This window comes from Larimichthys crocea, chromosome III (assembly GCF_000972845.2).
Source record: "Larimichthys crocea isolate SSNF chromosome III, L_crocea_2.0, whole genome shotgun sequence".
Classification (NCBI taxonomy): Eukaryota; Metazoa; Chordata; class Actinopteri; family Sciaenidae; genus Larimichthys; species Larimichthys crocea.
Window position 1 is genome coordinate 37,122,286 of NC_040013.1, and position 12,587 is coordinate 37,134,872.

A 12,587-nucleotide genomic window follows, 5' to 3' on the forward strand; every position below is an offset into this window, starting at 1 on the left:
TCCCGTTTCTGCTAAACACACACACTCACAAAAGAAGACATAAAAAAAGCTATTTGATATGTGTATGTATGTAATCTACTGATTTTTTTGTGACCTGTTTGGTCTATGATACATCATATTTACAATTACTTAGAGCCCACAGTGCTGTCTTCAGTTTGCTTGTTTTGTCTGACCAACAGACCAAAAGCTAAAGATTTATAATTTACTGTCACGTTATCAAAGCACCAAGCCAGAGAATATAGGCATTACTGCTTGGAAAATTACTGAAACTAATAATCTATTATCAAAATAGTTCTAGATGTAATTTTACTGACTAACCTATTAATACACTACTCGTTGCAGCTCTATGTGTATGCACTTGTGAAACCTAGAGGAACTCGTCATGAATAAAAAGCAAACACTGAGGGAGTGTTTCTTTTGTAAAGTTTGAAAGAAACAAAACTCTTGACCCCATTCGACATCCATAATGTGTACACAAACCACATCATGTATTGCAAACGGCAGAGCCTACAAGCACACACATGTCAAGCGACATCCTCATACTGCTGCAGCTAAATCGGGCCTATAATCAACATTCTTCCAACAACAAGGACAGGGGCGCATTGGGGTAAACACACGCAAATACACACAGTCTCTAATTATTGCTGCTTTGGGAAAAACACACACACATACACATACCACACACACACACACGCATGACTGCCCCCCCCAAAACACTTGCACAAACGTGTGCACACACACGCAAAAACCTACCCCTAGTGTAGGCCGTGTGTGTTTGTGGTGAGAAAAGTCTGAGATTTTCTTAGCTTAGCTGTTTGGGAGGGCAAGAGCCGTGTAAGTCACACATACACACAGGAACTACTAGAAAACATGTGTTTAATTGTAGACGGTCCCTACTGACACCAGATAAGAACTTTCTTTTTATTCCATTTTCTGCCTTAATTTGTGTCTGTTCGTCTTTCTCCATCATTCTTCTTTTGCAGATTCCCACTCCTGTCTGCCTGTAAATTAATCTCCCACGGTTCCTCCTTCTCTTTTCCTGTCTTTCTTAGAAACCCCGAAGGACGTAGAAGAGCTAGCTGCGATAACATCTCAGTTAAAGAGATGGAGCCCATGACATTGTCCGATCTGCGGCTGCATGTGTGTACACATACACACACACACATATATATACATACATACACACATATACATACATACATACATACATACATACATACACATGTGTGTGTGTATATATATATATATATATATATATATTTATTAAATATATGTGTATGTATATAAAATATAAAAATTTAAATGACTACTATAATGTCCGAATTTCAAGAGGCTTTTCTTTCAAGGAAAGATGTCTCAGACCACTCCTGAGACAATATAGTGTTGTGGTGCATAAAATCCCCAACCAAGTAATCGAGACAATATAGTGTTGTGGTGCATAAAATCCCCAACCAAGTAATCATGTCATGTTGGAGTAAATCCTATTATAATCATGCTGAACAAGTGTCATCCCCCTCTCTAGGGAAAGTCCAGGATTTTCCACTGCTGAAAATTTACACCAGAATATTTTTATTCATGATATTTACATGCTCGTCAGAGCATGAATATTTTTTGTCCATATTGTGTGGTTGTAGACATTAAATGTTTTCTGTGTTCCTGTAAGGCTGAGTATGGGGCCATCTATACATTTATTTAGGCATGTCGCACACTGAGCAAAAGAGAAGTGACATTCAGAAACCAAATTAAGTCTTTGGGGAAGTAAATACTTTTCTGAAATTCATCAGAAACATAAACAGGCTGTACGGGCTAATTAGGGATCTGGAACTGCACTGAACCATTAAATTATAGTCAATGTTTTGTCGGAGAGTGAAGCCTGGCTGCTATGGAAAATATTATGTACAGTTTAGCTGGCGTTACTTCCTCACCCTAGAGGCATGTTTTTCTGTCTTTTGTCCTTCAGGGACTTAAGGTGTTACAACTGTCACATCTTTATGACTGAATCAACAAAGAATGTCAACATCAGCCTTTTGCTAAGGTAACTATGTGCCATACAAGTTTGTTGTTTTCACATGTCTTAGATTATATACATTTTTCTAAGAATGTGACGACATATACAATGTGATGCAATGCCAGGACAAATTGTCAATGCTAAGACAACATTTAATATCTCTGGGTGTGTTTAGTCTCTTGTGGAAAGAGAATGTGAAGACATGCTTTATGACAATATCAGAAAACCCTAACCCATTCTGTCCGGTGTTTATTTAGCTGGATTGGCCATAAAATAGGATGATTATTTTTCCTATGAACAGTGTGTCAATGTGAAAACAATTAGAGCTGAAACACCTGGTTGATAAATCCATCAGCATAACATCGATTAACAATAATAAATTGTGTATTTTTATGCATTTTAACAACGGCAGTGACAATTTGGTGTCAATCAGTTTGCTCCAAATTCCCCGAGGAACAGCACATATATACATGTGCGCATTAACGTCCACTCTTGTAAGCACAAACAAACGGCAGCTGGGTGCAATTATAAAATAAACAGCACAACACTGCGTGAACGTCGCCAGACAACTCATGGTTGTGTCACTAAAGAAGTGCCCTTGAATGCAACTGCCTGTGGTCGCAAACCAGAGCTTCTTCTGTTAGCCATGCTAGTCAGGCAGCTGTCATTGGATTTATTATATATTTTAGTCAGTCAGCTCATAAACTGACAATGCTCTTTCTCTCTCCGAGTTCAATTGAGGCCTGTGCTATTATTGTGATGGAAATAGTCTGGCGAACGGAGGAAGCCCTGCAAAGTATATTTTTGACCTTTGGAAGTCACTGTATGGATGTTATAAAAAGGCAGCAGTAAAAAGCAGTACTCCCTTGCTTAATGTGACAGTGTTAAAATGTTTAGTCAAGTACAAGTGTGGCGTTCACAGTTTATTTCAGTAAAAGTATAGAAGTAGAAGGAAATGACGTAGAGGAAAATGTATTTTAAGTCATGTACAACAGCCAGTTAAACAATGTTATATCATTATATCTATTATATCACATAATGTGCCTATTATTAGTGATGTATTAACATGTTAGCAGAATCTTTATGCTGACTGAGGTAGAGATCAGGGTAACTATTTTATATTTTTATAGTTTGATCTATTACGATGCATCGTAATGTATTTGTTGATCATCGCCCTGAAATGCGCTGCAGTATAAAGTGGCAAAAACAGGAAAGACCTCAAATGTATTATAGTACTTCAATACATGTGTATAGTTCATGTTCATCACTGTATGATTTTATACATAGCTGCTCCTAACAACAAACTGTACTACTATTTTGGTCGGAAACATTAGGGAACCACCACAACTGCACACCTGTTGCCAGAGAGTATCTAAGCAAACAGAGAGACACACCTTTTACTTTGAAGGAATATCCTCCTGTACACAAACCCTGTATTTATACACACACACACAAGATATGAATAGATGTGAATCCTCTCCAAAACACACACACACACACGCTTAAAATTACTGTTTTGATTTACTGCTGCTGCTCCCCACTTGTTCCTGTTCTCCATCCTGCAGTCATGAGGGGTGACCACTGCCGGGCGCGCGCGCGCGCGCACGCGCACACTCGAGCGACACACAATAACGTGTGCAACAAACAACAATAACCTTCACACACACACAAACACACACACACACACACACAAACACACGCACACACACACGTCATTTATCTGTTGAGGACGGATAATGACTTTTTAAACACCTGGCTCCATGTTTACAAACAAGTCACAACAAGGTGTCATATTGCGACGTCACCATAGCGACCACCACGGATATATTTACGCCAAATAATGTCACAAATATTCACATAGATACTTAGAAGGGTTAAAAAAAAAAGTAAAACACGTGTTGTGTTGATATTTTGTGCCAGCTCTCCTCACTTGACGTGACGCCAAGCTGCTCACAGACAGTTAAAATCCAGACTGGACTTTATTTTCCATTGCAAACTTTACTTTTTTTTTTTTTTTTTTTGGAGGGGTGGGGGGGCAAAAAGTCTGCGCAAGAACCACGAGCCGCAAGCCGGGGAGAGGCAGAGCCCTTTAAATTTCACACAAGCACCGTTTTTTCGACGATTAGTGATGAAAAATTTTAATTTTTGGACGGAGTGTGCACATTACTGCTGCTGTTCGTCATTTTGGGGATTATCACCTCCATGTGGTGAAGTTACAAAAAGTTCTGTGATGTTAAAAGCACTTTAAGAGCAGGAGGTATTAAAAGCTGACAGGAACTGACAACATACTCACGTTCTCCGTTATCTCGGATGGGCACCCACCGCAGCACGACGAATAACCAACAAGTTGGACTTCGCATAACGGAAATGTGTTGAGAAGCATCTAAAGTGAGTCGAGACGGCGTCGGTGAGGAGCAACAGTGAGTGGACATGAGAGGAAAGGCTGCGTGCTACAAAGCCCGTCGCTTTCTCTCTCATTGTGAGTGCACGCGATGGTTCCTCCAGCAAAACAAAAAGAAAAAAAAAAAAAAAAAAAAAAAAAAAAAAAAAAAAAAAAGAGGAAAGAAAACTTTCAGCCACTAACTTCACGCGGAAAAAAAAGTGGCGACTCCTCATTTCCGCTGTCAAAAAAATGTGCCGCGGTCCAGCTGTGTCAAGTCGGAAGAAACTCACGTCATGGCTTCCGGCTCTGTCTTTTCAAAATAAGATACCTGATTGGGAAGAGGCACCAGAAACCAGGGTCGGAATAATCCACCAGGGGGCCCCCTCTGCACAAACGACCTCTGGGCCACACTGGTGGTTGGATAAATAAATAAATAGATAGATAGATAGATAGATAGATAGATAGATAGATAGATAGATCCACATTCATCAATCATCAAACTATAAATGTAGCATTATATTCTATGTTTCTTGCACTTGCGTTCACAATTTACACTCTTTTGCACTCACTTTTTTTTGTTGATGCAGTTTTACTCTCTTGGAAGTTATGCAATTTGATTTCATAGATAGACACACGTTTGTTTTGCTAACCTAATTTGTGTCTAATCCAATAAATTATCTGGAAAGTATTTCAGTGTTATGTTAATCCGACTATACAGAAGGCTGGATGTGTGTTTCTCATATTTCATACACTCCATCTACAGTATATGAATGACGATAGGCCATATAACACAAACACCTCTTTGTCTGATGCAATACAGTTCAACAGCAACACAAACTACATCGTCCTTCCTAATAAACTGACAATTGAGCATGCATACTGTATTATGTGAAACATTAATTTGTTCAGCGCTTAACTTTTATGTTGAAATTACCAGACGGAAATAGTTTCCTTATTGAAGTTTTGGGATGTCTGCAATCGGCAGCCGCCATGGTCAAGTACGGTATGTGCAAGATGCAGAAGCAGTCCAGTCTCCATCATAAAGTATTTTCAGATACTGTGCATTAAGTTTATTATCTGTGGATGTCTGCCAACTGCTGTCACAGACATGTATACGGCGTCATACGCTAAATTATTCGTATGATGTAGCCTAAACTCTTTTTTTACAATGATGCCTTAAACTGATGGAGCATAACTCAAAAAACGGATTAAAAAAACATTTTCTATGTAGTGATATGCAGGGCTTAATCTGTGCCGGATCCTGCCGGAACAAGATCCGGAACCTATTGGATCGGATCCGGCACCTCCACTGTCAATTAACATCTGAAAATAAACTGTGTGCAGGGGCGTCTTTATGGGACGCTGGGGGGATGTTCCCACCACTGTTTATGATGAACAGTTTTGTTCCAACATATAACCACTGTGACCAAAAATATCCATATAATCAACCGAAACATCTAAAACAATCGGGTTGGATTGACTTTGCCTGACTTGCAACAATGTGACTGATATATGGTATATGGACCTTGTGTGTGAAATAGTAGCAGGAGAACTCGCGCCATTTTATGTTTATTAGAATTACTGGGATTACAACATTTTGCATTCCTTAAAATGACCACTAAAATGTAAGGAAACAAGTGGTGTTTGTGATTATCTCTTTAATAGTTAATCGTTTAATAGAATATTGAGATATAAAAAGACAAGTTCACACTTTGACAATAAAATTGCTGCGGCTTTGGACGGGGCTAACATGAGCTGTTTATGTTGGACAGTAATGGGCCTTTATCAGCTGAAAGAAGAATTTCTATAGTTTAATTTGATAGCTAACATGAAGCAGTTGAGATGTGTGGATGTGTGTGTATCGTTATTTCTACGCAGTGGTTATTTTTCAGGTTTAATTTTTAAATCGTTACCAAACAAACTGTAGCCTATGATTAAAAAAAAATACATCTGGATGTTCCGGTACCTATTCATGGACAAATTAAGCACTGGTGATATGACACCGTAACTCAATAGACCTTATTATAACATTTAGTGAAAGGAAAAGAGCTAAAGCGTCACATTTATCTTTTATATTCTTGACTTTTTAATTGTTTGCGGTTTTTAAGAGTTTACTACATGAGGATAACGGGGAAATTAAAATCACACAATTTATCAGAAATTTACATTTTTCCCTCTCTGGAGACGGAAAATCCTACTGGTTTCTGTCACATGAGGGTTACAGTCATCTGCCGCTCCAGGTGTATTGGAGTTTAAGTATTAATTTCCATAAAGTCAACGGTTTGAGGATATTGGTTAACGTTGCTGCACAGCGACACCTGCTGAGAGACAGGCTGAACAGCACCAAGAATGTGTCTGTGGTTTCATAAGGCCAGCCCAGGCCATGCATGACTTTAGGCAACTAGTCTCTCGACTCTCTCTAGAAAATCAAGCTTCACAGAAAGAAAACAACTGTCCACAAGATAACATATTAACATCGTTTATTGAGTGTTTTACAACAAGTGATTAGTTAGCAAACAGTTTTTCAGAGTACCATGTCAGGACAGCGTGTTAAAGATTATTGGTTATTTAAAAAAGAATCCTCAGATCGTGTTCAATGACACTGAAAGATTGTACTACAATCATGGAAGACAATCAAAAAACGGATTATTGTGCATTTAGATTGCATTCTTAATGTCGGTACTTTGAATAAACATAGATACCAGTATCATTTATATGGTTAATTTGGCACATTCACAAATTCCTTTAAATATTATTGCTGAAAAAAAACATACTATTGTCATCTGTAATTACCGTAATGCTCTTCTGGAGTTAATAAAATGGCACTACAATGACAATTTTAGTTAATGTGTCAAAATCATTCCTCAATACTGGCTCAATCCAAACTGTACCACTCCTTTCCTCATTGCCGTTTCTGTACGAGCCAAGTCTGTAGCCGTAATGATAGTGCTGTGCATTGATGCTGACCGAAGAAACCGAGCCATTGTCAAAAAAGTGATTGCACCCAGAGGAGCCTTTGCAAAAAAGAAGAAAGAATACAAAGTGAAGCTCTCCCATCGCTGTAGTCCTATAGTAATGGCTATGAGTGCAATAACAGAGTTATAACAATAAAATAAGGCACATGTAAAACAAAAATGTAAACTGCTATTTGATTGGACCAGAAATCATTTTTTAAAAAGGCCCATTTTGTAGACGGCTGGTGTTAATTTCCAACATGGAAGTAAATATTTTACATGCAATCCAAGAGGTTAGTTGTTCACATACAGTATAGGGCTCTAACAGTTGCATTCATTCAGGAACATTCAAGTTAATCAGCTGTAACAAACAAAAAACAAAAAAGTAAGAACAAATTAAGACGATTTCATATAAGATTAACAGATAACCACAATGACCATGAGTTAAGTCCTGTAAATTCACAGAGTCAAAGGAGAAGTAAGTGACAAGCATTCTTATGACACAGCATCATCTGGCTGCTGGCTAACAAGGCCTAAAAATACCAGTGTGTTGCTCTGAGCGAGACATCCAGCTCCCACTATGGTCCCCAGTGACTGTCGAGAGGATGCTCTGACCTTAGCAATCACAAGGCCTCAGGGGTGAGACGTGCCCCGCTGGGGGTATGAATATGGACTGGTTTTCCTTAGCACCACTTCTTACCCCGAGAGACTGTATCCTCTTTTCTCTACAAGTCAACATATTAAAGTGATCAAAGAGTTAAAGTGGCTTAAAGTTACAGGAAACTGGAGCTTGTAAAAATGCCTCAATTGTATGGCGTCTCTTTTTTAATCAATATTTACATTTTTGTGTGTGCAATGTTTAGATTGTTATTTATTCGACATTCTTATTTTATTTGCATATAACAACCATCCAGGGCTTTTCTCTGCCATCAGAAAAAACAGCTAATTGTTGTTTTTTGGTATTTTTTAAATGCGTAGCACAGAAGTTTGTATATATTTATAAAATCAGTTTAGATCAAGGTTCCCATAGCTTAAAGAAATCCAGAACAATATTTGGAAGATAACACTGGCAATATGATAGAACAAGTTTTATCTACGAGGGCAAACTCAGCATCTTGTTAGAAAAACTGATGCTTTTAATGAATGACTACGTTTTTAAATATTGTATTCATTTAATTGTCCTTGGCAAATGACACTCAGCAAAACTGTGGAAAAAAGCATATTTTGGGTTTTAAAATTTCTTGGATTGTGCAATGGATAGTGTTAATGTTTAAGACGGACTGATTCCCCTGTGCCAGACAAGATCTGGAACCAGTCTAATTTTTTTTTTTTTTTAGGTCTTTTTCATTTGTGACAAGATTGCAATTTGAAAACAGGTCTCAGTTTTCTCATCCTTCTGTTGGTTTCGGAAGGGTGAAACAGAATATCGATGGAGGAATGATAAAACTGTGGAAACGAGATGATCCATCTCCATCAGTTTACTGGCTCTGCAGCCACTGCACTCTCAGTTCCTCTACCTCTTTGCCATACCAGTCATGGAGTTTGGAGAAGCACCCGGTGCCAGGTGAGACAGGGCTTTCCAGAGATGCTCCTCTTCTCCTGGGTGGCACTGGTGGAGCCCCGCTGCCAATCACAGTGTTATTCCCAGAGTCTGTGCATCCTTCCCAGGCCGCACAGGAAGATGCTGCCTCACCAAAGCCGTTCGCTAAGGCAACTGGCGGTTTACTCCATGCAACTCCATTCTCCTTGGAACCCTCTGTGATGAGCTGCACCTCATCCTGGAGGCTTTTTTGGGCACAGACAGGGGTTGACATGGGAGGAGCACTTGATGATGACGATGATAAGGAAGATAAAGATGATGAAGAAGAAGTAGATGCCCCAGATCTGCAACGCGCCACCTGGTTCCTCCTGGAAGACTTCGACCTGCCCTGCAGGCCTCCAACTCCTGCCCCGACACCACCTCCTGCAGCCTCTTGGATCTCCTCCAACTGCCTCTCCAGCTCCTTCACCACCAGCCTCATGTAGTCAAAGCTGGCCCTTGACAGTGCTTTCACCCAGGACTCCATGGCTGCTTGGTTCTCAGCAGCCATCTTGTACACCCGCGCTTTGGCACAGTCAAACTTGATAGCGAAAGCGAACTCCTCGGCTGACTCGCACAGCTCCACGGTGCATCCCTCAAGGACGATGACGCCAATGGGTTCTCGGCTGTCGCGCTCCTCAAAGTAGAAGAGCATGTTACCCTTCAGGACAAACCAGCGCCGGTGATAGGCCGTGTTGCGCTCACCCTTTTTGAACAGGAAGCCCGTCTTGTCTGGCGGCGAGTCACAGGTGGCGTAGTGCGCCACGCTGCGTTCGTTCAGCTTCATCTTCTCCTCCTTTTCCTCGGTAGATTATTTACCTAAAGAACATTTTAAAAGACAGAGGTCATCCCCCAGTTAAACAGATAAGTCCATATACAAAGATGCAAATCGCTGTACCAGCAGATTTTCCTTATTCCTTATAAGAATAAGGAAGTTATAAGCTGTGCTAATTGGTGTTTGCTGAAAAAGTTGTTCCCAGTGCAACAGGTCAGTATACAGCCATGACATGGTAATAAACTCATAATAGGGATGTGAGGTGATTTATGATATCTTTCAGTAGGCAAACAGTCTGTTTGATCTGAGCTCCTGTTAACAGGAAGTCACACAAGGTTAGGTAAACAGAGATTCACTATTCACTCCCAGGCACATTCTTGGCAGCAGGATCTCAGCCTACCTTATCTTGTCCCATTCAATCCACCCGTGATGGCAGTTACAGGGGAAACATTTTTACTTTTATTCTAGCTGTCACAGCACAAGTGTGGAGACGTAATGTCTGCAATATAATATAAAATACAAGACATGCTGCGTAGACTTGGTCCACTGCAAATGTAGGCCACCTTATAAAGCTTACAAAGCTTTTACAACAGGGGGAAATTGTTGGGTTTATGCTCTGTGTGATCACATGTTGAGCTGTGAACAAGGGCTCAGAGAACTAATCCCGTTTTAATCTGTCAAGAGGGAAGGAGGCGTGAATTCAAGTGAGACTCTTCATTTATCACCTTATTATTTGTTTATGTTGTAACTTTTATTATCTGGTGCACAGTTATAATCTGACTGACCTCAATACTGCCAATAAAACATTTAAAGTACGTTATCACTTACTTATTTATCTCATGTCCACCAGCGCTGTCCTCCCATCACATCTGGAGCCAATTACCTGACATCTTCTTTTGTCTCCAAGTGATGGCTGAAAAAGACAAAACACTTTCTGTTCACTCCATAAACTCACAGTCAGACAGACAAGACTGCGTGTAGTCCAGCCAACAATGAAGGAGTGAACGACGTCCAGTTTTTTTTGTGATAACTAATCGCTTTTGGACGAGTGACTCAGTCTCAAGCGGAGCTGGCCGGCTGGTCACAAGCTTTTGACACATCAGCATTTTACGGGAACACACTAAACTAAGTTTCCACACACAGGTACAACCCCGCTCATGAACACCGTGTGTCTGTGCCATCTAGCCTCACGCGTTTAGCCGCCGTGTTGGACACAGTCGGGCATCCAGCGTCAGCGTTTTCAGCCCCAACCCGCCCAGCGTGAGCTCGCAGCTACCGCTACAGTTCAAGTTAAACTCGAGAAAGCACAATATCATACGAAACAGATGTCTGTTACTCTGCGTTACCTCCAGCTGTTGTGGACACTGACCTCCAGTTGTTTGTTGTTTTTTTCCCGTTTCTCTTCCTTCTTGCCCTTTTTCCTTCCTTTCCTTCCCGTGTCACGTGACCGACAGGGAGAGCGTATGTATGGGTGTACGCGGACAGCTTAACCGGGCGGGGTCGTCGTTTACAGCTTTTACTGCCTTCAGTTGTGAGACGTCAGGGACGAGCGGTGATTTAAAACACGCTCACCCCGTCTTTGCCCTTGGAAAGGTGCAATTCGGTGGTGCATGGATGGATGGACCGTGGAGTTACTGCAACGTACTTTAATTATAACTGAATAAAATAGTTTAGATGTTGTTTGAATTATTCTGTCTCAGTTGAATGTCTGACATTTTGCACACCTATTCAACGTGTATTGCTCCACGCACCATACATTTGCCTCGATTTCCAAATGATAAAACTAATTGAAGGAGAACATAACATAAAAAAATAATAATAAAATAGTAGAGCCTAAACAATGAATTGATTGATTAGTCAGTCGACAGAAACCTCATTCTCTGGTTCCAGCCTCTTATGTACTTTCCTTTATCTTATGTAATGGTAAATTGAATATTTTTGGAATGATAGGGAATTTTTCACTTGCGAACTTGTGAAAATAACTGCTGGCTGTAGCCCTGAAAAGTAGCAATACGTCAATGTAATAAATATTGTGTTCTGTATTCATTTTACTTACTGTGTAGACGATATAGTTGTAAACTGTACTTAAAGTATTACAAGTTAAAGAAGACTTGCACCTTTTAGTGTTATATTTTTTGAATATTTCATTTTTAATACTGGGAATATTAGAACACAGGCACATGAACTTAAAACATAAGTAAATACATTACAACATGTGCAGCTGTATTATATTATACCACTGGAGTATTATTACTGATTTATGAACATGTAAGCGGTTCATAAACGTTGCTGGTCAAAGAAAAGATAATTAAAGCTATTTACAAACTATGGAGTCACAATGCAGCATACTTTATGTTTTGTATGCAAAATGTCGATCTTCAAAGTAATTGTAAAATAACAAATGTATTCTTTGGAGTCTCCTTGATATTTTGAGCTGCAGCTGTTGTCAAAAGTTGTGTAATATTAATATCGAAAGTATTGCTGATTCAAAGTCTGATCTGATACTGATTTCCTCCTAACACAGCAGCAGTAAAGCAAATGGAAAATAACACAGGAAAACCTGCAAAATGCATATAACTATATCACTAATACATTCATTATATTATATTATATTATATTATATTATATTATATTATATTATGTTTTATGCCAGTTTACTCCTTTGGAAAAAATCTAATATCAATAATAATGTTATTTGTGGTTGAAAACATACTTCTTTTTTTTTCTTCTTCAATGACTTCCATTCACAGTGCTATAAACAGTTCAGTACAGCTCAGTACAGACAGCCTTTCTCTACCATTTTACCTTGGAGTTAGGTGCCTTGCTCAAGGGTAACAAGGCAGTGAGTTTAAACATGTACTTATGCATATGTTCTTAGCAAATTTTTC

At 39.5% G+C, this 12,587-nt stretch overlaps 2 protein-coding genes across 6 annotated transcripts in view; both read right to left on the bottom strand.

Annotated features, from left to right (window-relative positions):
- Nucleotides 1–4,750, bottom strand: part of sh2b3 (SH2B adaptor protein 3) — a 49,990-nt gene extending 45,240 nt beyond the window's left edge. For 2 of the 4 annotated variants that reach the window (XM_027277735.1, XM_027277733.1), the window contains exon 1: nt 4,298–4,750. The gene's annotated coding sequence lies outside the window, so the exon portion shown is untranslated. The remainder of the gene's footprint in view (nt 1–4,297) is intronic. The other 2 variants (XM_027277731.1, XM_027277732.1) reach the window with 2 other exon arrangements.
- Nucleotides 4,751–8,166: 3,416 nt separating this feature from the next.
- LOC113745682 (sesquipedalian-1) lies at nt 8,167–11,174 on the bottom strand. 2 transcript variants are annotated; one of them, XM_027278260.1, is made up of 3 exons: nt 11,046–11,174; nt 10,528–10,612; nt 8,167–9,743 (listed from the first exon to the last, which is right to left on the bottom strand). In XM_027278260.1, the coding sequence occupies exon 3, from the start codon at nt 9,709–9,711 to the stop codon at nt 8,824–8,826; it is 888 nt and encodes a 295-aa protein (XP_027134061.1). In that variant the 5' UTR covers nt 9,712–9,743; nt 10,528–10,612; nt 11,046–11,174; the 3' UTR covers nt 8,167–8,823. The 2 variants fall into 2 exon arrangements, with proteins under 2 accessions (XP_027134061.1, XP_027134062.1); XM_027278261.1 differs by having other exon boundaries at nt 11,069–11,172.
- Between the last annotated feature and the right edge of the window lie 1,413 nt (nt 11,175–12,587).